This window comes from Malania oleifera, chromosome 3, assembly GCF_029873635.1.
Source record: "Malania oleifera isolate guangnan ecotype guangnan chromosome 3, ASM2987363v1, whole genome shotgun sequence".
Lineage (NCBI taxonomy): Eukaryota > Viridiplantae > Streptophyta > Magnoliopsida > Santalales > Ximeniaceae > Malania > Malania oleifera.
This window is the reverse complement of record NC_080419.1, coordinates 123,526,718-123,553,483: the sequence shown is the minus strand read 5'-3', so window position 1 is coordinate 123,553,483 and position 26,766 is coordinate 123,526,718. Positions and strand designations below refer to the sequence as shown.

Genomic DNA, 26,766 nt, shown 5'->3' with positions numbered 1-26,766 from the left:
CCCCCATGTGCGGCACCAAACCTATGCCTATGGATCAGCGTCCTTCACCCTTAGGTCTCGCTGATCAGGGTAAAATCCGGATGTGGATACGGTTTCTGTGCATCAGGTGGACATTCAGCCAACTCGATATCCGGGACACATTTTCATTATCATCCACAGTCCTCGCTGATTCACAGAGAACTCTCACCATCCATAGTTTCCGTTAGCTCACAGAGTAAAGTCTCACCATCCATGGTCTCCGCTGGTTCACAGAGTAAACTCTCACAAAAATAACATTATTTATTTCTTGTAGTTCATTATTTATTTAATAAAACCTACAAACACAATGAAAAATAATAATTAATAAGAATTCAAAAGGGCCAAAAAACTAGCTTGATGATGTTCACGACAATTCTCTCATGCTCCTCTGCTTACACCAGCTCTTACCAAAACACCACACGAACTACTTCTCGACCGCAGCAGCCATTCCTCTTCGTCTCCCTACACCTCTGCCGAAACAATGCAAGTCCTTGGCCGACGCCAAGCGCCTCCATCAGCATGTTCTGGTGCGAGGCCATCTCCTAGAGACGGTCTCCGATATCGTCACCTCCTACATCGCTTGCAACTCTCCCTCCCTCGCCTTCGAGGTGCTGCAGGGACTGCCCCCCTCAGCGAGCAACGTTTTCTTGTGGAACATGCTCATCCGGCGCAGCGTGCATCTGGGTTTTCTCTGCGATGTGCTTAGTCTATTCCGCCAAATGCGCAGACTCCGGTGGAGCCCCGACTGCTACACCTTCCCTTTCGTTCTCAAGGCCTGCGGCGAGCTCCCCTCGTTCCGGCGAGGTGGGTCCGTGCACGGCGCCGTTTGCGTTGGTGGGTTTGAGTCCAATGTGTTTGTTTGTAACGCCCTCGTGGCGATGTACGGGCGGTGTGGGGCGTTGGACGATGCGCGCCAGATGTTCGACGAATTGTCGCAGAGAGGCATTGGCGATGTGGTTTCGTGGAATTCGATTATGGCTTCTTATTTGCAGAGCGGTGATTCGAAGAGGGCGTTGGAGATGTTTGATCGTATGACTGATAATTTGGGACTGCGCCCGGATGCCGTTAGTCTTGTGAATGTCCTTCCTGCTTGTGCTTCGGAAGGTGCGTGGCTGCGAGGTAAGCAAATTCACGGTTATGCAGTTCGGGGTGGGCTGTTTGAGGATGTCTTCGTGGGTAATGCTGTAGTCGACATGTATGCTAAGTGTGAGATGATGGAGGAAGCAAACAAGGTCTTTGAGCGGATGAAGGTTAAGGATGTGGTTTCTTGGAATGCTATGGTTACTGGGTACTCGCAAGTTGGTAGGTTTGAGGATGCTTTTGAGCTTTTTGAAAGAATGCAGGAGGAGCAGATTGAGCTGAATGTAGTTACATGGAGTGCTGTGATTGCTGGGTATGCTCAGAGGGGACTTGGATACAAGGCACTGGATGCATTTCGTAGAATGCAGCTTTGTGGGTTGGAACCAAATGTGGTTACTTTTGTTTCGCTTCTTTCAGGTTGTGCTTCGGTAGGGGCATTGGTTCAGGGGAAGGAAGCACACTGTTATGCCATCAAATGGATGCTGAACTTAGAAGGGGTTGATCCTGGGGATGATCTCATGGTAAACAATGGTCTGATTGACATGTATGCTAAGTGCAAGGGTGCAAAAATTGCTCGTTTGATGTTTGATTCTATTGCATCAAAGAATGGGAATGTTGTGACTTGGACTGTCATGATTGGTGGGTATGCCCAGCATGGCGAAGCAAATGATGCATTGCAACTTTTCTCAGAGATGCTGCAGCAAGGCAACTCTATACGACCAAATGCTTTCACTATATCTTGTGCTCTGGTGGCTTGCGCTCGTCTTGGTGCACTTAGATTTGGTAGACAAATTCATGCTTATGTATTGCGCAATAGATATGAGTCTGTAATGTTATTCATCACCAATTGCCTCATAGACATGTATTCCAAATCGGGAGATGTTGATGCTGCTCAAGTTGTATTTGACAATATGCACTGGAGAAATGCTGTCTCTTGGACATCCCTAATGACTGGTTATGGGATGCATGGCTGTGGTGAAGAAGCTCTCCAGATTTTTGACAACATGAGGAGAGCGGGTCTGGTACCCGATGGTGTTACTTTTCTTGTTGTGCTCTATGCTTGCAGCCATTCTGGAATGGTTGATCAGGGAATCAAATACTTCCAGAACATGAGTAAGGAATTTGGGGTGGTTGCTGGGGTAGAACACTATGCTTGCATGGTTGACCTCTTGGGTCGTGCGGGTCGCTTGAATGAAGCTATTGAACTCATCAAAGGAATGCCTATGGAACCCAGCCCTATAGTTTGGGTGGCATTACTGAGTGCTTGTAGGATACATGCTAATGTCGAACTTGGAGAATTTGCTGCTGACAATTTAAAGAAATTAGAGTCGCAGAATGATGGTACATATACACTTCTTTCTAACCTATATGCCAATGCCAGGCGTTGGAAAGATGTTGCCAGGATCAGATCTTTGATGAAACATACAGGGATTAAGAAGAGACCAGGTTGCAGTTGGATCCAAGGTAAGAAGGGAACTACAACCTTTTTTGTGGGGGACAGGTCTCATCCGCGGTCTCAACAAGTATATGAAGTTCTTGCAGACTTGATTCAACGCATCAAAGCTATTGGATATGTCCCTGAGGTGAGCTTTGCTCTGCACGATGTGGATGATGAGGAGAAAGGTGATCTTCTTTTTGAGCATAGTGAGAAGTTGGCTCTCGCCTATGGTATCCTCACTACGGCCCCAGGGGCACCAATTCGGATCACCAAGAACCTGCGTGTCTGTGGTGATTGCCATAGTGCCATTACCTATATATCCAAGATCATTCAACATGAAATCATAATAAGGGATTCAAGTCGCTTCCATCATTTCAAGAATGGGTCATGCTCTTGCAGAGGCTATTGGTGATGATATATAACTGCATATCCGCTTGAATAATTGGTTACTGTGTGTGAGAGGGGGGGGGGGGGGGTGTGGAGGGAGCCCAACTTGCAATTGTGAGTATACTTCAACATTTACATTCAGTTTTAGTGAGAAGAGGAACTCACGGACTCAATTTTTTGGTTTATAAAAATTAATTGCAAATTAATATATTCATGGGATTAAGGCCTTGCCCTTGCATATTAATATATTTTTGGAATTAAGGCTTGTCTTTTGACAAGCTCTATAAACTTGTTCCCATGTTAAAGTCAAGAGTGCTCTTGTGGTTTGAGGCTAAAATAAAATCTCTGACACCACCTTCAATCTTGTATTGCTTAATACAGAAGGGGCAAGCTAGAAGGATAGTCACTACAGCACCTCAACAGGATCTACCTTCCTGTAGAGCAATTAAATTCAATTTTAGACGGTTCTGCAGTTGACAAGCCCAGGCTTGGGGAATTGATACGGTACTCATGGATCACAGATCACATTGTGGATATTTTCAGAGGCAATAGGTTGTACAAAATTCAAATACCACGGAGGTTTTGGCAATTAGCAGGGCTTTGGAGTTATTTGCAGCATATGAATTTGTGCTGGAAAAAAACTACCAAATGTTGAAACTTTAAAAGTATTTCATGTTTTGCCTTTTCTTGGATTACAAATGCAGCAAAAAGATTGTGGAAGATGAGAGGGATTTTTAACTCCATTGCAAATCTCAGTACAAGAGTAGGGGATGAATCATTTGTACGTGCAATGAGGGAGAGGAATTTTCTTGTAGATAGCTTGATGAGAATGATTGTTCACAGAAATAGTCCACTGAAGCATGGATTTAATGGGACACTCAGGGGATTCTGTTTCAAATGCTGCTGAGATGCCAAGTAAGGGATTCTTGACAAAGATGGTGGCGAATGAAACCTTTGTATACGGCTGCTTGGTGGTAATTGGTTTAAGGGTGTTGAATTTTGTCTCTCTTGCAGTTAGTGCTGATTAAAATAAAGATGTTTGGGAGTTGAGGGAATTGGTTTCTAGAAGTTAGGGGTGAGCATAATTTGGTTAAAACCGAATTAACCGAGTAAATTCGGTTAGTTCGGTTCAGTTAGAAATTTATTCAGTTCGGTTTGATTTTCATTTTCGTTGAATTTCATTTTTTGGTTTGATTTTTGAGTTCAGTGAATTCTGTTAACTGAATAGTATAAATTAATAATAAATAATTATAGATATTATATATATATATATATTAAAATATTTGATATATTATATATTTACTAAACTTTATATATTTTTTATGTATATTATATATATTATTTATATTTTATATATATTGAAATATTAAATCGGTTAAAATTGGTTAACCGATTTAGCCGAAATTTGGTTCGGTCGATTTTAAGTTCGGTTAATATGGAATTTTGGTTTAATCAGTTAATGAGATTTTTTAACCATATTTTTTTGGTTAATTCGGTTAATTAACTGAATTAACTGAACCGATCGAATGTTTACCCCTACTTGAAGGGGTTTACGGCTGTTTGAGGGAAGCTGAGGGGTAGAGGCTGTGAGGGTACTATAGTTGTGAATAGTATTTGGTCTTATTTTTATTAACATTTATTATTGAAATTATTGAAGGGTTTAACTTTTGAACAACTAATTTAAAAAATTATTGGTTTAGAAAGATTATATTATCACATAGTTTATCAAGTTAATATTCCATTATTATATTCTTAGAAAGGTGGGGTCTTGGGGATGATAGAGACACTAAGAGCATGATTTTCAAAATTTGCTAGGAGAGATACTGTGGTTGGAGAGGTATCTTATCAGCAACATAAAGGACATACGATAATGGGACAGCATGATTTCATTATTTTGGTTCGGAAGATTTTTAGGTAAAAAGGCAAATGAGTTTTAATATTACTATAAAAATGTAGGCACGTTTATGTAATGTAATATGTGGATGTGTGTTTCAGAGAGTAGGTAAAAGAATTGCTGCAAATAAGAGTAAGAAAGCGATCCAAGAGACCGGTGGCAGGAAATTTTTCAACATAGCAATTGTGTAATTCTTCTCGTAGTTGAAAACCAATAAAAATATGAATATTGGGTTTGCAACATTTTGAGACCCATGCACAAAAGAGGAGTCCAGTGATCTGCCAATGTGGTTTTTGACTCACTGCAAAAATGGAGAGTGGAAGGATAATTTGCAAAGGAAATTGGGGTATGTATGTATGTGTGTGTATATGTATGTAACTGTATACACACACACACACACACATATATATAATATCTGTAGGTATGAGTTAAAAGGTTCCATATTTTCACTCTTTTACTAACATATGCTTATGCCTCTAATGCAGGAGGGTGCCAGTCGAAAGATAGCTGAGAGAAACTATTGAAAGTTGGTCATTATCAATAGAGGCATAGGATGCAATATTCCAATTACTTGTAAGTTCTAGTTTGGCTATCCCCTTGGATGAGGGATTCATGGAAAAATCTCCTACTCTGCAGACGGTACACTTGCTGTTCATATTGCCGCTAAGACATAAAGTTATATGAGTAGATTAATACCCCAGTATTGGATCGGCAGAAGCAAATATAGGCTGAGCATGTGGTAAGGTATAATCAAATGGGGGCGAACCATTCTGAGAGGAGCAGGCCGTTAGTAGCCATTTGACAGAGAATGAGAGGGGGTTCATGGCATTCTTAGTAAACTCCATTGCAGGTACAAAAAACATAATGGTGTAAATACTTGTGATGCCTTATGTTGTATGAGATTTTGCATATTTACTTTTCACTCTGCTGAAGTGTTTTGAGGTAGCTATCTTGTATGGAGTGTTGTTTTGATAGTCGATACTTGGGGCTTAGCTTTGGTTAAATTGCTCGTCTTTGTGTAATCCACATAAAGAAAATGCATATGTGAACTTCATACTCACAATAATCTTTATTGATCGGCCAAAGGGTTCGTACTAGGCAGAAAAGAGAGGAATGAAAACCGGGTAGCTGCTTGGTGTTTAATTGGTCTTCTAGTGTTAAGGGTATGGACCGTGTAGTTGTGGTGTAAGAAGTTTGGATTGAGAATCTGGTTGGGTGCCAAGAACAAGTGCTTGAGGGGAGAGGGGGGGGGGGGGGTGTCTGATTGATGAGAGTTTTCTAAGAAGTTCTTTTCTCGGAGTATCGCAGACATCGGGAAAAAAGTGGTTTGGTTTCAATTTTCTGGGTCTTTTTGAGTGTGGGTAGGGTTGTGTTGGAGTGGTAGGATGTCTTATCTTTTGTTTGTTTGTTTGTTTGTTTGTTTGTTTTTCTAAAATGAGAAAAAGAATTATAAGTATCTGCTTAAAAGTGTGTGTTCTGATTTTATTAAAAATTATTACTGGATTGTGTGTGTGTGTGTGTGTGTGTGTTTTGTTTTTTGTTTTTACCTTTCTCTGAACAGTGCTTCTCATGTTCTAGTGCTTCGGTTAGTTATCCCTCCTGCCAATAGACAGGGTTCCTTCGAAAAATTCTGCATTTAGTTGTTTTGGGAGTAAGGGCTTCTCATAGATATTGATAAGCATGAGTGAGGCTGCAGCGAATCAAGTAGCACATGAGCGGCTCAAGAGTTTGACACGGTAAGGATTTGTTCGGGCTCTTTTATTATTTAAATGAGCGAGTCCCAAACTTAATTTTTAGGCTCGATTTGTAAACGAGCTGATTGTGGGCACAACCAAGCTCGGTTCATTTCATCTTGTGAGCAGCTCGATAATTGGCTCGAATGAGCTTATTTATTCGGCTCGTTAAGGAGCTTAATAATGGGCTTGTTAAGTTGACCCAATTCCAAGAGTTCAATGCTGGCTCAACCGCCCAAGGGGAAAGACCCAAATCCTGTCCCAACTAAAATAGGTGGACAAAACTGTTATTCTTAAGTCATTCATAAAATTTCAGTCCAAGCCCAAGTCTGAACCAATATTTTTAATCTTGGGTCGAGCTTGAACCCGACTTTCTGAGTTCAAACCAAGTTGAGCCCAAGCTTGAGTTGAGCTCCCACTCTCTCGAGCTAAGCTCGAGTATGCTCAAGCTGGGTTCGGTTTGGTTCGACTCATTTGCAGTCCACATTAGCATTTTGTTGGTATGGTTAATTTGGATGTTGGATTAGCCTTTACCAAAAAACTTAAGCAATTAGGTTCGGGGCCAACAATGTATATCAAGTTTTAACACTTCGCCCCACATGTAGCTCGACAGCACGTGGAGAGATAAACACATGACAGATAATACCCATGATAGGGAACACAATAATTTTCTTAAAACATCACAAAATAAATGCAGGCAAATAGACTAGAAGGGCTTCTCATAGATATTGATAAGCTTGACCGAGGCTGCATCGAATCAAGTAGCTCATCAGTGACTCAAGAGTTCGACACAGTAAGGATTTGTTCGGACTCGTTTATTATCTAAATGATCGAGTCCCAAACTTAATTTTTAGGTTCAATTTGTAAATGAGCCAATTGTGAGCACAAACAAGATTGGTTCATTTCAGCTTGTGAGCGACTTAATTATTGGCTCGAATGAGCTTATTATTAGGCTCGTTAAAGAGCTTGTTTATAGGCTCGTTAAGCTAGCTAAATTCCCTGAGTTCAATGCTAGCTCAATTGCCTAAGGGGAAAGACACAAATCTTGTCCCAAACAAAATAGGTGGACGAAATTGTTATTATTAGGCCATTCATAAAATTTCAATCCAAGCCCAAGCTCGAGCTGGAATTCGAGCTCGCAAATGAGCTGAGCTCAAGCTCTAGCCTGAGCGAATATTTTTAATCTCGAGTCAAGCTTGAACCCAACTTTTTGAGCTCAAACCAAGTCGAGCTCGAGCCTAAGTTGAGCTCCCACTCTCCCGAGCCAAGCTCGAGCATGCTCAAGCTGGGCTCGGTTTGGTTTGACCCGTTTGCAATCCTCATTAGCATTTTGTTGGTATGATTAATTTGAATATTAGATTATTACTTTACCTAAAAACTTAAGCCATTAGATTACGAGTCAACAATGTATATCAAGTTTTAACACTCCCCTCCCCCCCCCCCTTTCAACCAACATACAGCTCGATAGCATGTGAAAAGATAAACACACGACAAATATTATCCATAATAGGGAACACAATAATTTTTTATTTTTAAATATCTCAAAATAAATGTGGGCAAAAAGACTAGAATCGTGAAAAGACTAGAACCCAGGACTTCCTAGTAACTAAATTTGATACCATGTTAGATTACCACTTTATCTAAAAGTTTAAACTATTAGGTTGTTGGCCAACAATGTATATCAAACTTTAACATTGGACATAGTATTTTTAGAATTTGGTAGTAATTCATTTTGGTTAATTCGATTAATTAATTCAACTGAATTAAAATTTGATTTGTTAATTAAACGGAATTAAGTGCATTATATAAATTATATAAAATATATAAAAAAATGATAAGAAATAAATTAATCTTGATTCGGTTTGCTGAGTGTGTTGTTGAACTTAAAGTTCAAATTTGATTTGCCAAGCTACTTAAGCTACTAAAAAAGTGACTCCAACTCAAACAATATTGAGGTGAATTATGTTTTAGTGTGGACAAGTTCTATAAATAACTCATTGGTCAACTTGGTGATTAAGTAAAGTTAAATATATAGAAAATTAATAAATAAAATTTTAATTTTGCATATTATTAATGTTTAATTTTCTTACTTTTTAATCATGTTAAAATAAATTTTCATTTTAATAGTATGCATTTGATATTATATATATATAGATATATATATATATATATATATATATATATATATATATAAAATTTAAAATAATTTTTTTGAAATAAAATCTTTAATCTAAAAGAATCCTAAAGAAAGGAAAATAAATTTTTTTTCTCTGTTTTTGTAAAGCACATGAAGATATATATGTTATTGTTAGATAACAGATCATATCATTTAATTTTGGATCACTGTTGGGAAGTTTTTGATTTAAAAAACAATAGTTATTAGTTTAAAATAATAAAAATTTTAAAATAAAATTAATTATTAAGTCTTACTCTTCATCATAACAAAAAAAAAAAATATGAGGTCTTTCATTCAAGCCCTTGTGGTTAATGATAGACTGTAACACCGGATTCTATAAGATTATACATAAAACTATTAGATAGGATTCATGTTTATCGAGAAAAAATAATTAGAAAAATGTCGTGGTCTTTTAAGATGATTTAATTTTTTTGGATAAAAGATATCGATTTCGCCTGAAATTTTATAAATTTTAAGAATATTTTTTAAAATTTTAAGAACTTTCTCTATGTAAAAAAGATACAAATCTCTCATTTTATTTTTTAAAAAATATATATATTTTTTAAAAATATTTCATAGGAGGTGTGTGATATTTTGTATGCTGATGTGGCAAGCAGGTAGTGGATGACATTTATGTGGGGCCCAATCCTGCCGCGAGCCGCGTAATTTCGTGATCAAAGTTTGCAACACCGCATGCCGTCAAATTAAAGTCAAACGTTTAAACTCAAAGCTTGGACTCATAATAGTCAACAATCTCCAACTTACCCTTTTCCGTATTACGGTGCCGTATCGCTCCCCTCATGCATGAGAACTGAATTGACCAAATTAACCTCTCAATTTCTGCCATACTTCATTTCGTGAGCATGTGCATATTGGGGCGGTAAATATTTGACTCCTTCGACCTATAGGCACTGACCCGTTCAAAAGTCAAAACTATTCCATGCACGCATTTTTTGATTTCACAGCCAGGAAAAATAACCCTTTATCATTCACAAAATTTTGGGTAGAATAAAAATCTGAGAGAAGGAAAACGTCAACACGTAAAATCTCCCAAAGCCTTTCATTCAAACTTCAAAAAGTCCAACTTCAACCAGCCGCTACACCACACCAAACCCCTCACACCTCTCTCTCTCTCTCTCTCTCTCTCTCTCTAGTGTATATATAGCCAAAGCATGCTCCTACTTCAATTCATCTCACGCAACATAGATCATCTACAGCATCATCTTTCATACAAATAGTAAGCTCCATTTTTCATCTGTTTCTTTCAAAAACAGAGATTAATTTTTTGTATTCTTCGAATTCGATCGATCGAGGATGGGTTTTCGGCGAGCGAGCGCTCTTGTGGTTATTTTTGCGGTGATTGTAATCGCCATTTGCGGCGGCGAAGCTCGTCATCGGGCGGAGGCCGCCAGGTTGGTGCCATGTTCTCCTTCGTCGGAGTTCGCCGGCGCAAATCATCTGGCTATGTACCCGTCGGTAGTGTACGAGAAGGCAAGGTATACCATGGCGTTTTGGTTCGAGAAGTTGGCTTCAGGGCCCAGCCCCAGAGGCCGCGGCCACTGATATATATATACACACACCCATTCACACACTTCAAATAATGTTATATAATTATTATTATTTTGGTGATTAAAAGAAGGATGAGTGGGAATCGTTCGGTAATTGTGTATATATACACATTTATTTTTGTTATTTTTGTTTGTGAAGAATTTAAATGAAAGGTGTAAATGTATGATTTCATATTAACATTCTTTGGCATGCAAATAAATCCCATCACTGGATTAATGTAATTTTTTTTTTCAAGTTTTATATGAGATATAATGCGAAGTTGCAATTTCTATCCAGATCTAATATGAGTTTTAACGTTGCATTTGAGAGAATGAAGTTCGAGTCTTGAATTTGGATAAAACTCACTATAACTTTGTATTACGTTTTATCCAAATTCTCATAAATTAAATTTAAAATCTCTTTCGAACAAAAGATAAGAGTTTGGATGAGAAATAGGAAAAAATTCTATGATAAAATAGTTTATCTTAATAATTTCCTAAAGATATGGGTGTATATGTGCGTGTGAAAGGCTAATTAAAGACGTGTGCATAACTGTGCAGCTCTTAGGGGTGTGCATGATAAAAGGTTCAAACCAGTATTTTATGTAACAAATTTTACTATCTCTCTCTCTCCTCCACAAAATCATTACCCATTGAAACCAATTTAGGTCTAGCTATTGAGAGAGGAATTCATTAAGATCAAGCTTAAATCCTTTTGTGGCCATGATTAAACAAATGGTAAAAGTCATATCGAGCTGCTAGTGACTATGTTGGTTGTCATGGTCACTTTGTCTAACAATGAATATCCTCTTATATTGGTGGTTTCTCTTAATAATAATAATAATAATAATAATAATAATAATAATTCTATCAAAAATGGTAGTGATTGAAGCAAAACTAGAAGAATAAGATGGAGATGAGGACGGGAGAGGTCTTAATTAGGAGTCCTAAGCTTCATGTTGGGCCTCAAGGACCTCCCGCGCCGCAATTAGTAAAAAGATAACGAAATCACAAAAAAAAAAAAAGAATACAAGAAATTTATGTGATTGGATACAAGACTTTCATCCACAAACAATCTGACAAGAATTTAACTACTGTCAAGATGTGGAAAAAATACAATATTAAAGTACCATTCCTCTCCTCACAATTGTGAAAACTCGTAATCCTTTTCTAACCCAAGAAAAAATAATTTGTGTATTTCGAAAAACCTGAGATAAACTCCTTTTATAATTCACTCTCTCATGAACCTAAACGCCTAGTAAGTTAGCTTTGATGTATTTCTAAGAGAGGGGGTGAATTAGAATTTTAAAACTTATTCCTAAATTAAACCAGATGTTAGTATAATATCACAATGTAGGGTCTTTCTATACAATCTCAAATGCGCAGATAGATATAATATGCGAAAATTTAAATCATGCGTATCATTTACACTATAACATACACGTGCGGTAAATATAAAGTACGGAAATATAAACAGACACATGATATGTTATTGGGGTTCAGCTAATACTACCTACGTCCCCGCCTTGGCTACACCAGTACAAGGATTCTACTAATACTCGCGTAATAGGTGGAGTGGCACCGGTTACAATTAGATCAACTAGCGAGGCTGATCTCAACCAACACACCTTACCAAAATGACGCACCTAACTTTCCTAACCGGATTTAAGTCAGTTTGAGACTATTCAACAGGACTAGTCTCCCCCTTTAGGTCTACACCTGAAATATAACAAACGATATGAAATTTTTGTACACAGAAATGCATTTCTTCACAAGCAAATATGTACCACTACGCACGATATAATCAATGCACCTCAATGATGTAAGAACTATAAGGTCGGTGCTCTACGTGTGCTTTCAACACTTAAGGATGTATAATCTCAAATGTGCGTAGAGTGTTCTAACAAGCTAATCTTTGAAAGCAAAGTATATTAAATCTCAATATCATATTAGTGTTTCAAAGATACTAGCAATGATATTCAAACGAACTCAAAAGATATTTTCTCAAATGTATATAACACAAGAGTTGTTTGAAATCTAGTTTTGTAAAATATTTTGCACAAAAAAATAAAATTATAGGAATCTTGCAATGATAATGCAAATATCCTTAAGCTTATGAGTTTATCCCAACACAAGATTTTATCAATAAAAGTATGTGAGATAAACTATGCTAAATTCCCCAAAATCAATATCAAATATTCAAGCAAGACAATGAGAGCATTAACAATACCTAATAAGCACTAGCACAATTTGTAAACTCTCACAATGTTAAGATGTATCAAGAGAGTGAATATATGAGAGTATTTGGAGTGGAATAGGCAAAAATAGGCTTTTTGAGATTGAGAGAAATTTTCACTAATTGTATTGCTAATCTCTCTTTAATTTTGTAAATGAGCCCCTATATATAGAGAATGACAAAATTATAGCCGTTAGGGGACACATAGGGCAATCTTAAATTTGTTTAAAAAAGTTTAGCAAAATTAACCTTGTTTAACCCTTTAACCTTGGTAAAAATATTAATCAACCCGAGAGGATTCAGGTGGCTGACCTTTAGTTCGGTCGCCCGAATAGAATCATTAAAGAAATTTATGAAAAATGGTTCAGGTGCCCGAGTTTGGGACCAGGTGGCTGAACTAAAGTCAAAAACATTGGCGTGCTGTTCGGGTGCCCGGTTCTAAGCTCGATTAACCGAACTGACCAATTCGGTAGCCCAAGGCCATAATGAACGTGAATTTTCAACAGCCCGAGTAGTTGAGAAGTCCTTTTTAGAGGGTTCGATCACCCGAGGGAGATAGGGTCATTTTAGGTTCGGTTGCCTGAAGCCTGGTCAACCTGTTGACTTTCCAATAGTTTGGGCGCCCAAGGAGTTTTGGACTCCTAGGGTTCGGTCGCCCAACCTCTCTCATTTTATGCTTCTTAAGTTCATTTTTACTTCAATTAATTCCCATGATTATGTAAGTGATATGGGGACTGTTTGTGCATTTTTTTAGGGACCTAAGGTCTTTTCTAAGGCCTTTTTAAGTATGCCAAAAACTCTGGCGTCGATCGACCGAAGTGTGATCCCTAAGATCTCTATAAAGTCTTGAGCTTATAGTCATACATGCATGATATGTAGATTATTACAGACCTTGGATGATTATTATTACAGACCTAGTGAAATGAAATATAGATTACAACAATTAAAAACATTCCGGGTCTTCACCTTCTCTTCTGGTTGTCACATGCCATTATATGAACTTGCCAATAAGAACCTGCACACAAACTTAGCAATCATTAAATGTCAGAGTATTTGTCATTATCAAAACTAGGAATGACTCGTAGGGTCAACATAGTACTCTACTCCATCTCTCACATCCCATGGCAATGAAACCTCACTTCTTATATAAGCATTACTCTTGTGTTTAGGAGAGATCATGGATTTGGATACATGTAGATTTGAGTAAAATGTAATATAAAATTATAACCAAAATTCGAAACCTATGTTCTCAAATGTAGTGTATATGCATATGATATCCAACCATCCAATAAATTACCGATATATGTTTAAGATATATAACACTAAGTTACAATTTCTCTTGACAACATTTATATATATATATATATATATATATATATATATATATATATATATATATATGAGTTACACAATCTTTCTATAGAAATGGCAATGATTGAAACAAAATTAAATGAAGAAGGTAAAAATAAGGAGGAGAGAAGTCTTAATCAAGAGTCATGTGCTTTTTGTTGTCACACACACAGAGGATTTGTCCAACTTTTTAGCATTATTTTTTAAAGGCCCCTTGGGTGATGTAACATCATTCTATTTTGGTGTTTTGATTCCTATGTGTATCTACAATATGTAGGAAATTGGATTTATTTTACTACTTACAAGATTTCTTACACAAGACACAGACACACACAGAGCAAGGGAACTCTATAGTATTATTTTACTATTGAGGGTTGTTAGTGTATTTTAATATTATTTTAATATTATTATTTTATCTAGGAAAAAATATGTATATTATTATTTTATCTTGGAAAAAGGAAGATGTATCTTGGATTGGGTTATGTTCATTTATTCATAAATGCACAAGGTTAATTAGATGAATGTACCTTGAATCTTAGTATCTACTTGATATATACATAACTTATTTATTAAGTACATGGAAAATGAAAGGTCATTTTGTGCCTATAAATAGACCCTTGAGGCACTAGCACAAGAAAAACCAATTATCTTTATTCTCATCTTATCATTCTTCTTTTGAGTCTAGAGAGTTTGACAAGCAAAGAAAGGTGTTTTTTTGTGGAGCTTTGGATTTCTCTGTTTGTGCAGAATTGGAAAGAGTCATACGATTCATATCGGGCTGTTGTATCCTGGGGGGGACAAGTCTTGAGGAAATATGTTGCACTGGTTCGTAGGCTAAGTAAAAAAACCGCAGAGGGTTTGAATCTCCTTAAAGAGAGCGAGATACTGGTGTCTCAGCCTATTTGTGGATCATGACTTATTTTTTTTTTATTTTTTATTTGTAAATTTATTATTTTATATTATTAGTATTTCTAACAATTTTAAGGAGATTCAAAGTATGGAACCTACAATCCTTGAGAAACCGAGTGAAAATGTTGGAGATTGCGACAAACCTTTTCAGTTTAGAGGTGCCCACTTTAAAAGATGGAATGACAAAAAAGTTTTACATAATAAGTATGACACCAATGAGGAAAAAGGTAAGATGTAATTCTACAAGAAAATGGTAATACCAATAATGGTAATACCACAAAGGTAAATTTTATTACTTTTGAACATAATACTTTGCCCAAAGGTATTTTTTCTAAAAACCCTCAATTAAAGTCTTAGATGAGAAATATGAAAAATAACAGTGGACCTCAAAAAATGAATAGGGGCGACCATAATCAAGAGAATTTAAACCAATGACGCCCTTACAAGCAAAACAACAATGTTTGTTATGTTTGTGGCAAAAGTGGGCATATTACTCAAATTTGCAAATTTCGAAAACGTGAATTTATTCCTCAATCTAATATTATTGAGGAATAATTAGTGGCGATGTTTATTGATACAAATATGGTTCACAATATTGAGGGGTGGTGGGCAAACTCAGGTGCTAATAGGCATGTCTGCTATGATAAATCTTGGTTCAATGTGTACACTCCTTTTTGAGGAACCAAAAACAATGCTAAAAAAATTATATTTTGAGATGAAATATTTAAGTGAGGCTAATATTATTTTAGGCATCAAAATTACAAGATTGTGTGATGGTATATTTCTTGATCAGACACATTGTATTGACAAAATTTTGAATAAATATGACTATAATAATTGCAAGCATGTTACTACTCCTCTTGATTCAAGTAATCTCTTATTTCCTATTAAGAATGAGAATGAAGTGGTTAATCAAAAGGAATATAATTGCATTATTGGTAGCCTGAGATATGCAACTGATTTAACTAGACCTGACATTACATATGCAATAGGAATACTTAGTAGATTTTCAAGCAAGCCGAGAAGAGAACATTGGAATGTTCTTGAATGTCTAATGAAATATTTAGTTGGTACCAAAAATTATGGCTTATCTTTTACTAAGTATCCTGCTGTACTTGAAGGTTTTTGTAATGCTGATTGGAATACTTTGTTAGGTGATTCTGTAATAAGCTTTATAAGCTTTAGAAATCATTTCTCAAAGTCAATCATTTCAACACATTTTTACCTGCGAAGTTCCTGATAATAGCGAAGATTACCCGCCCATACAGGTAGCTTCCCTCTGCCTTTCCAATTGACAAACTTAACTCCACCGGTGATGCACTTAATGTCCTAATTTTTTCACACACAACCGGTCCCAAGCCCGGTTTAAGGAGGAGGGTTGCGTTAGGTAGCTGACAGCCAGCGTAAAATTTGTCATATCACTATGATATGAATCCTTATTGAATATTTGCTGGGGCGTCCCCTACGAGCGACGCGTTGCACTTGAACCACTTGAGTGTAGCGAAAAGTGGGCGAGGGTGGGCTAGGTCGTCGCCCCGAAGCGACGTGCCGTGTCGGCGCTCGAGTACGGTGTGAAATATGTGAGGGTTCCTACATCATTCTATACGTGGGAAGGTAAAGACGTTAGTTCAGGAAACTAGGATTAGATTAGCAACTTGGAATATAGGGACACTTACGGGTAAAAACATGGAAATTGTGGATACAATGATTAGAAGAAGAATTAATATAATTTTCCGTCAAGAAATTAAGTGGGTGGGGGAGAAAGCTAGAGAAATCGATAAATCAAGATTTAAACTTTGATACACTGGAAAAGAAAAATATAAGAATGGAGTAGGCATTATCATAGACAAAAACTTAAAAGGTAGTGTTGTGAATATAACTAGAGTAAGGGATAGAATTATAAAAATCAATATGGTATTAGGATAAGAGATAATAAATATCATTAGTGCTTATGCTCCTCAAGTTGGCTTAGCAGAAAATCTTAAGAAACAATTTTGGGAAGATATGGATAGTATTATACAAGGCATACCAGGGACTGAGAAAATATTTATAGAAGGAGATTTGAATGGACACGTTGGAAGAGATAATAAAAATTATGAGAGGATCCACATAAAGGATATGGATATGGAGACAGAAATGATTCTAGGGAGATGATATTAGATTTTGCTATGTCATATGATTTTAGTATAATGAATACTTGCTTTAAGAAGAGAGAAGAACACTTATAACCTTTAAAAGTGGACAAAATAGAAGTCAAATAGATTTTTTTTTTTAACTAGGAGGGTAGATCGTTTATCATGCAAGGATTGTAAAGTTATTTCAGGTAAAAGTCTAACCACACAACATAGAGTCTTAGTGTTAGATATATGCATTAAAAAATGGAAGAAAATGGATAAAATAAATCAGTGTAGGAGAATTAGATGGTGGAACCTAAAAGGAAAAAATATAATAAAATTTAAAGATAAAATGATCAAAGATGAGGATTGAACCTTAGAGGATGGGATAGATTCAAATACTTTTTGGAATAGATTAGCTAGCTCTATTAAAAAGATAGCAAAAGAAATTTTAGGTGAATCAAGGGGAAGATTCTCAAATAGTAAAAAAGGTTGGTGGTGGGATAAAGATGTACAAAAAATCATAAAGACATAAAGAATTTGGTATAAAACGTGGCAAAAATGTAGAAACAGTGATAACTTTGAAAAATATAAGGAGGCAAGAAAAGATGCAAAAATAGCTGTTAGTGAAGTTAAATATAGATCATTTAATAGTTTGTATGATAGATTAGGTACAAAAGAAGGGGAAAGAGATATATTTAAACTTACTAAAGCTAGAGAAAGGAAGAACAAGGACTTAGGAAATGTAAAATGTATAAAATGTGAGGATGATATTGTCTTGGTTAAAGACGAAGATATTAAAGAAAGATGGCGAAATTACTTTAGTAAGTTGTTTAATGAAAAATAGAAGGCTTAAATTTACAATTGTCAAATGAGGAAAAGACTAAAAATATAAGATTTATTTGCAAAATTAGAGTTAACGAAGTTAAGTTTGCACTAAAAAAGATGAAAAATGGAAAAGCTATGGGACCAGATAACACCCCAATTGAAGTTTGGAAATGCTTGGGTGATAACACAATTATATGGTTAACTAATTTATTTAATAAAATTGTAAAAACTAAGAAAATGCTAGATGAATGGAGGAAAAGTACTTTAATACCTATATACAAAAATTAAAGAGATATTCAAAATTGTAATAATTATCGTGGAATTAAACTTATGAGTCATATAATGAAACTATGGGAAATAGTAGTTGAACAAAGATTAAGGTTAGAAATGAAGATCTCAAAAAATCAATTTGGTTTTATGCCCGAGAGATCTACCACAGAAGCTATTTATCTTTTAAGAAGATTAATGGAAAAGTTTAGGGAAAAGAAGAGGGACTTGCATATGATATTTATTGACCTTGAGAAAGCATATGATAAGATACCGAGGGAAGTTCTATGGTGGGTTTTAGGAAAAAAAAAAAAAAAAAGGTGTATGTTGTAGGTATATTGATGTCATTTAGGATATGTACGATGCAGTAATGACTAGTGTAAAGATTATAGATGCAGAAACTAGAGAATTTCCAATTACCATAGGTGTACATCAAGGATCTGCTTTGAGTCCTTATCTTTTTGCTTTAGTGATGGACCATTTGACTAAGAGTATTCAAAAGGAGGTTCCATGGTGTATGTTGTTTGCAGATGATATTGTATTAATTGACAAAACTAGGGATGGAGTAGAGACTGAGTTAGAATTATGGAGAGAAGCTTTGGAATCTAGAGGCTTTAAGATAAGTAGAAATAAAACAAAATATATGAAATATAATTTTAGTAATGATAGGAGGAATATTAGAGACAAAGTTAAACTTGATGATGAAGAAATAAATAGCACTTGTAGATTTCGATACCTTGGATCTATTATGCAAGCTGAAGGAGAAATTGAAGATGATGTAATGCATAGAGTTAAAGCAGGTTGGGTAAAATGGAGAAGTGCTTCAAGTTTTCTATGTGATCATAGAATACCCTTAAAATTGAAAGGGAAGTTTCATAGGACAGCTATAAGACCAGCTATGCTATATGGATCAGAATGTTGGGCGACGAAGAAACATAATATCCAAAAAGTAAAAGTTGCCGAGATGAGGATGCTTAGATGTATGAGTGGTATAATATTGAAAGACAAATTAAGGAATGAACATATTCGTGATAAGTTAGGTGTAGCTCCTATAGAAGATAAAATAAAGGAAGGACGACTCAGATGGTATGGACACTCGCAACGTAGGCCTTATAGTGTACCTGTGAGAAAGAATGACTTAGTTACTATGGGGGGTAGTAGAAGGGGTAGGGGTAGACTTAAAATAACTTGGGAGGAGATAGTGAGTGAGAATTTAATATCCTTGAATCTATCAAAAGAAATGGTCCATGATCGCATAAATTGGCGAAAAAGGATTCATATAGCCGACCCCACTTAGTGGGACTAAGGCTTGGTTTTGTTGTTGTTGTTGTTGTATGTTTATATTGTCTTCCGCTGTTAGGTTGTATAATAAAATAACTTTTTACCAGGTACCCAATGAGGGTCGGGTCGTACAAATGATAGTAGGAATGTTGACGTGGTCGATTTGTTAATGTTATGGATGACATGTGATTATTTATTTATTATTGAAAAAAAAAAGTTTGTACGAAAATCGGGGTGTCACAGTTTGGTATTAGAGCCTAGGTTGCTAGGTTCTGTGGACTTTAGTAGACAGTAGAATACAATACCAGAGTATAGGAGTGGATTTTGAGGAAAATAGGAGATAGGTAGACTGAAATTTGAGTTAGTGATTGTTAGAGGATGAGGTGAGAATTTAGGGTTCGATCTTACGGCCTAGGAACAGGGGTACCAAGGTTGTTTCTGTGTTTTTCCTAGGGTGACGATTTCAGGAAAACCATGGATACTATCATTGGGTCTTGTTTCTGAGTGGTAGGACTGAATCTTAAATGGGGATTAAGGATGTGGATAGAAAAGTAGTTTATGAGTTATTGTAGTGTATGGGTTGTGTGATAGTAATTGTATGCTGAGATTAGTTGTTTCCTTTGCAGGATGGATCCGAGGAATAGTAACATAAATGCGGGAGGTGATGGAGTAGGACCTTCTAGTATGGGTGATGCAGACCCTGACGTGGTATTGTGTAGTGTCACTCAGCAGTTGATGGCTAAGATGGCCAGGAGCTCGGGGGAGAGGAGCTGCACGATCGAGCAGTTCACGCGTATATGATCCCCATTTTTCACTAGAGGAATGGACCCACTGGTAGCAGAGAACTAAATTCAGTACATAGAGGACATATTGGCAGTCCTCTCATGTACAGACAAGCAGAGAGTGTTATTTGCCACATTTAAATTGACCGGAGAGGTAAAGCACTGGTGGAGGTCAGTGAGAGTACTGGAGAAGCAGAGGCCTGACCCTGTAGCAATGACGTGGAGTCGCTTTAGGGAGATTTTCTTCGAGCAGTACTTTTTCGCTACAGTCAGGAGTGCAAAGGCGTCGGAGTTTCTATATCTGACACAGGGGTCTATGATGGTGCAGCAGTACGTAGCGAGGTTTGTTCAGCTATCCTGATTCGCCCCATATATGGTGCCAGATGAGGAGAGGAAGGCGAGGGAGTTTGAGGAGGGCTTGAGGCAGAACTTGTATGAGCAGGTGGTAGGTTTCCGAGCTCAGACCTTCTCGGAGAAAATAGAAAAAGCTGCGGTGATTGAGAGCAGCATACAGAGAGGCGCAGTAGCCCAGAGCCAGAGGAAGAGGCCCGCGCCTTCTGACTTTCAGGTAAGGCCCAGTTGAGGGTTGTGGAGGAGATATGATACTGGAGGAGGACAATGACAGGGAGGAGGAGAGCGAGCAGTACAGGGCAGATAGATGCTCCCTCCATGTCCTAGATGTTTGAGGAGGCACCCAGGAGAGTGCCGATCGAGAGAGGTTGTTTGCTATCAGTGCCACCAGCCTGGACATATCGTGAGAAACTGCCAGGCACCACCAACGGTGGCGACTACTCCTCGACCGTATAGAGGAGGCTATTAGGCACGTTGGGGTGGAAAGTAGAGGAATACTGTGCCAACGCAAGTGTATGCATTGAATCCAGGAAATGCTGAGGCGGCAGGAGATGTGATGACAGGCACTGTTTCAAAACTGTCATTTAAAGCTACTTTTTTGTTTGATTCTGGGGCGACGCATTCGTTTATCGCTTGGGATTATGTTAAATTGTGTGGGTTTGAGCTTCAGCTGTTAGAAATTAGTTTGTTTATTGCTACGCCGACTGGGGCTATAGGGGTATGTAGAAAGGTACTCAGAGACTGTCTAGTGGATATTCAGGGGAGGTCTTTATTGGCTAATCTGGTGGTTTTAGACATGTATAGGTTTGAGGTAGTCTTGGGTATGGATTGGCTAGCTACCCACTATGCTAGCATTGATTGCCATCAGAGAGTAGTAGTATTCAGACCTCTAGAGGGATAGGAGTACCGATTTGTGGGATCACGTGTGCGCACTCCACCTCAGTTACTATCTGCTATTCCGACACGTAAATTGCTATCAGAAGGTTGTCATAGATATTTAGCCTGTGTGAAGGCAGTATCAGAAGAGGAGCTGAGGGTGGAGGAGATCCTAGTGGTGAGGTACTTTCCTGATGTATTTCCCAAGGATTTGCCAGGACTACCTCCTAATCGTGAGGTAGAGTTCGTTATTGATCTGGTTTTGGGGATAGCACCGATTTCGAAGGCGCCGTATAGAATGGCACCGGCAGAGCTGAAAGAATTGAAAGAGCAGTTGCAGGAACTGTTAGATAAGGGGTTCATTTGACTCAGTGTGTCGTCCTGGGAAGCACCAATTTTATTTGTAAGGAAAAAGGATGGTTTGATGAGGTTGTGCATCGACTATCGAGAAATAAATAAAGTAACTATCAAGAATAAATACCCGCTCCCGCATATCGATGATTTGTTTGACCAGTTATAGGGGACACGGATCTTTTCGAAGATAGATTTACACTCTAGGTACCATCACATGAAAGTCAAGGCAGAAGATGTTTCGAAGACGGCATTTAGAATACGGTATGGCCATTATGAATTCCTAGTTATGCCGTTTGGGTTAACGAATGCTCCTGTAGTGTTTATGGATTTGACGAACAGGGTCTTTCACCAGTACTTTGATCAGTTTGTGGTATTTATTGATGCTATACTGGTGTATTCGAAGAGCCTAGAGGAGCATGAGGAGCATTTGAGTATAGTGCTTCAGGTATTGCGAAAGAAGAAGCTTTATGCAAAGCTCAATAAGTGTGAGTTCTGGCTGGAATAGGTTACCTTCCTTGGACTCGTTATATCCAGGGGTGGTATTTCTGTTCATCCGAGTAAGATTGAGGCGGTAGTAGAATGGGTACGACCAAAGAAAGTGCACGAGATCAGGAGTTTCCTGGGATTGGCTGGGAACTACTGCAGGTTTGTTGAGGGCTTCTCTAGATTGTCATGCCCACTTACCCGATTGACCAGGAAGGGAGTGAAGTTTGAGTGGTCTGATGAATGTGAACAGAGCTTCCAGGAATTGAAACAGCGACTCATCACTGCACCTGTGTTGACAATTCCTTCAGGAGAAGAGGGGTTCGTAATTTATAGTGATGCTTCCCATAAAGGGTTCGGATGCGTGTTGATGCAGTGGGGGAGAGTGATAGCCTATGCCTCCTGACAGTTGAAATAATATGAGAAGAACGACAATACCCACGATCTAAAGTTGGCGGTGATTGTTTACGCGCTGAATATTTGGAGGCACTATCTATATGGGGGTATATGTGAGATATTTACTGACCATAAAAATTTAAAATATTTCTTCACGTAGAAGAAATTGAATATGAGGCAGAGGATATGGCTAGAGCTAATAAAGGATTATGACTGCACTATCAGCTACCACCCGGGAAAGGCTAATGTGGTTGCTGATGCTTTGAGTCAGAAATTAGTGGATTCATTTGTATCTACAGTAGAGATTCAGCATCTAATCCAGATGGATCTAGAGAAGCTCGGTGTGGAGTTGGTAGAGGGCGATCACCAGGCATTCATTGCTAACTTGGTTTTACAGCCGACTCTACAGGAGAGGATTAAAGTAGCCCAGCGGGATGATGCAGAATTAGTAGAGCTTGTGGGAAAGGTATAGGATGGTCAGGAACCAGAGTTTAGCATTTTAGATAATGGAGCCTTGAGGTTCCGTTCCAGGTTATGCGTTCCTGTCGATCCTGAGATTAAGAAAGTCATTCTAGAGGAAGCACACTAGTCCCTATATACTGTACATCCGGGTAGCACTAAAATGTACAGGGATCTCCAAGAGTCCTTCTGGTGGAGCAACATGAAGAGGGAGATAGTTCAGTTTGTGGATCAGTGTTTGACATGCCAACAAGTGAAGGCTGAGCATCAGAGACCGGCGGGATCGTTGCAGCCACTCCACATTCTTGAGTGGAAGTGGGAGCATATAGTGATGGATTTCATCTCAGGATTACCGCCAGCATTGCATGGACAGGACGCTATTTGGGTAATGGTGAATCGATTGACGAAGACTGCCCACTTTTTGCCGATCAGAGTTAGCTACTCCATGGACAGATTGGCTGAATTATACATCTAGGAGACAGTTAGAATCCACGGCGTCCCAATGTCCATAGTTTCAGATAGAGACCCATGGTTCACATCTTGTTTTTGGAAGAGTCTGCAAGGGGCCATGGGTTCTCAGTTTTCGTTCAGCACAGTTTTTCATCCTCAGACATATGGATAAAATGAGAGGACGATACAGATTTCAGAGGATATGCTGTGAGCATGTGTGCTGGACTTTGGAGGTCGTTGGATGCAATATTTTCCACTGGTTGTGTTTGCGTATAACAACAACTACAAGGCCAGCATTGGGATGGCACCGTATGAGGCACTTTATGGAAGGAGGTGCCGATCCCTGTTGTACTGGGATGAGGTTGGAGAGAGACAGGTATTGGGGCCAAAGCTGATACAGCAGACTCGATATAAAGTTAGACTCATCAGAGATAGGATCAGGACAGCGCAGAGCCGGCAGAAGAGTTATGCTAATACTTGTCGGCGAGAATTAAAGTTTGACACAGGAGACCATGGTGTTTCTCCACCATAAGTGAGGGTAATTAATAAAATTTGGGTATTTTCTCTCTAAGGATGGAAAGCTGATGAATAAGCAAATTTCGAGGACGAAATTTTTATAAGGAGGGGAGAATGTTATAACCCCAAAAAGGGATATAGAAGATTAGTGGAATGATTCCAAAAATAATAATAATAATAATATTTAATTAATTAATTAATTAATTAGATTTTAAAAAGAAAAAAGAAAAAATAATAATTAAAATTTAATTTTATTTTTATTAATAAAATATATTATTATTAATATTAATTAAATATATTATTATTATTATTATTATTATTATTATTATTATTATTATTATTATTATTATTATTATTATTATTATTATTATTATTATTATCCAGTATCTTCTTCTTCTTCTTCTTCTTTTCTTTTTCTTTCCTATGCGTGCAGGTCCTCTTTCTCTCTCTTCATTCTCTATCCCTCTCTCCTCGATTTCGTGGCGGATTTTCGCCCGATTGAAAATCCGAAGATACCACTGGACTCCATTCTCCTCTACCGTCATTTCTATCCAAGCGGATCGGTGGTAGGAGGGGCGTAGGCGTATTCTTTAGGGTAAGTCATTTTTCTTTTTTTTTTCTTTAATTTCTTGCAAATTATAAGTCTAATTGACAAACAGACACCACCACGAGAATCTAGGGATGATTTTCTACAAGTCTAGCGGGACAGAATTCTCGTGAGAGTGTTGACCCAAAATCCCAAATTTGGGGTACGGGGGTTATTAAGGGGCTTATTTTTAATTAATTAGTATTAATTTAGAAATAGTAAAATATTGAGCATTTGGGGCTAAAGTAGGATTTCTGAAATTTAGGACCCAAGTGAGAGCCGCAGGTGTAATTTTGGGACCCGCAAATAAAATTCATAAAATTAAGTGGGGGTGTTAAATAAGAGTTTAAATATTAATTTGTGGTATATGGAGCTTAGGGAAGGCTAGATAAGTATTATTTTGGAGAAATAGATTAATTAATCTGGAAAAATGCAAATTATAGGAGTTGAATTTCGGGCGCCAAGGGCGTAGGATTTGGGATTCTAGCGAGACTCTAAGTAAGCCAGGTAAGGAGAATAAATTATAATAGTATTTTCATGAAAATTATGGATTGAGAAATATGTGAAAATGGTGTATGTTATTTTACTTGAAATTTATTATGATATAAATATCAGATGAAATTTGTGTGGCATATGATTTATATTGAGAAATGTTTAAACTGAGTTAGATGATTTACCCTATGAAATATGTGATACTGAAATGTGTTTTAATATGAGAATTGAAATGTGAGAAAATGATGAAAGTGAAATGTGTAAAAAATGTATTCTCTAAGAAAATGAAGAAAGGTGAAATATGGAAATGTGTTTTGAGAAATATTGAGTAATTGTGAAATAAGATATGTATATGATAGTATGAGATGAGATGAATTATGAACTAAGAAAATATTATTTAAATGATGAAATGTGTTGAGAATACTTATATTGAAATGTGAATATGTGAAATAAAAATATTGCAATGTTAATTCTGCAATATGAAAATGAGAAATGTGGAAATACGTGAAATATGAATGATAAAATGTTAATACCGCATAATGATTGCGGGTATGTGGTGGTAAACCCTGTTGGATGGTTATGATATTGACCACGGTACCGTTGCGAGTGGTGTTAGTGCAACCATACGGACTCTTGGAGGGTGTGGCGTAACAGTCAATTGTGCCATTGTGTACGGTTGTTGGGCCCCTTGAGTCCGGATCAGGGTTATAGGCCAGCCAATCGTACTACATACACGATATGTGATATGATATTTGATCTAACCGGGTTGGCCAACCGCGGTTAGATCCAGCCTTCGGGCCGCACAACATTGACCATGGGGGGAAGCATGGGGTGTATAGAAAGATCCTTAGGACGGCCATGAGTTACAGACACGATGTTGGTATTTAATACCGAGGATACTCATAAGCCGGAAAGTAAAGTGGAAATGAAAAGTGAAAAAATGATAAAATTGAGAAATGAACTGTGTGAGTTAATGACATATATAATTGAGGCGAAGTGAAACTCTCCGCCTGAGGGCTTATTGACTAAGGTGAGTGCCCTGATAGGTATCAGATGTGGCCATACCCGGCTGCATAACGTGTTAGGGTAGAGGGAAGCTACCTGTATGGGCGGGTAATCTTCCATATTCTCAAGAACTTCGTAGGTAAAAATGTGTTGGAATGATTGGCTTTGAGAAATGATTTTTAAAGCTTATAAAAGCTTGTGTTATATATCTATATGATTATGAGAATGTGTATATCAGTGTATTTTCTCAGATGAAATGATGATTTGAAAAGTAAAGTGTATTATAATTGTACTCATATGGCCACACACTGTAAATAATTTATTCCTTTTTACCGAGATATGTCTCACCCAAATTATCTAAATTTTTCAGGGGACAAAGATAGGTTAGGTGGTAGAGCTCCGTGATCATAAGGAGCTAGGACCCTGATATACAGGATGAGTTTGGACTAGGGAGGTGTGATTCCCTAGGGTTTTATTGTTTTTGAATATGTGATAGTATTGTGTATTTATGTGTATATTGATACTCTGGGTATTGTATTCTAACTGATATATGTATATTGTCTTCCCCTGTTAGGTTGTATAATAAAATAACTTTTTACCCGGTACCCAATGTGGGTCGGGTCGGGTCGTACGAATGATAGTACGATTGTTGACGTGGCCGATTTGTGAATGGTATGGATGACGTGTGATTATTTATTTATTATTGAAAAAAAAATTGTACAAAAATCGGGGCGTCACAATACTGCATTTTCATGAAC

At 37.4% G+C, this 26,766-nt stretch overlaps 1 protein-coding gene across 1 annotated transcript; it reads left to right on the top strand.

Moving 5' to 3' along the window:
• The first annotated feature begins 386 nt into the window (after positions 1–386).
• Positions 387–4,088, top strand: LOC131150930 (pentatricopeptide repeat-containing protein At5g16860). The gene is made up of 2 exons (XM_058102013.1): positions 387–3,037; positions 3,305–4,088. Exon 1 carries the CDS (start codon positions 399–401, stop codon positions 2,946–2,948), a length of 2,550 nt encoding a protein of 849 aa, XP_057957996.1. The 5' UTR covers positions 387–398; the 3' UTR covers positions 2,949–3,037; positions 3,305–4,088.
• The last annotated feature ends 22,678 nt before the right edge of the window (positions 4,089–26,766 follow it).

What these genes read in the sequence shown, in the direction of transcription:
- LOC131150930 (XM_058102013.1), top strand. Translation starts at nt 399, where the DNA reads ATGCTCCTCTGCTTACACCAGCTCTTACCAAAACACCACACGAACTAC.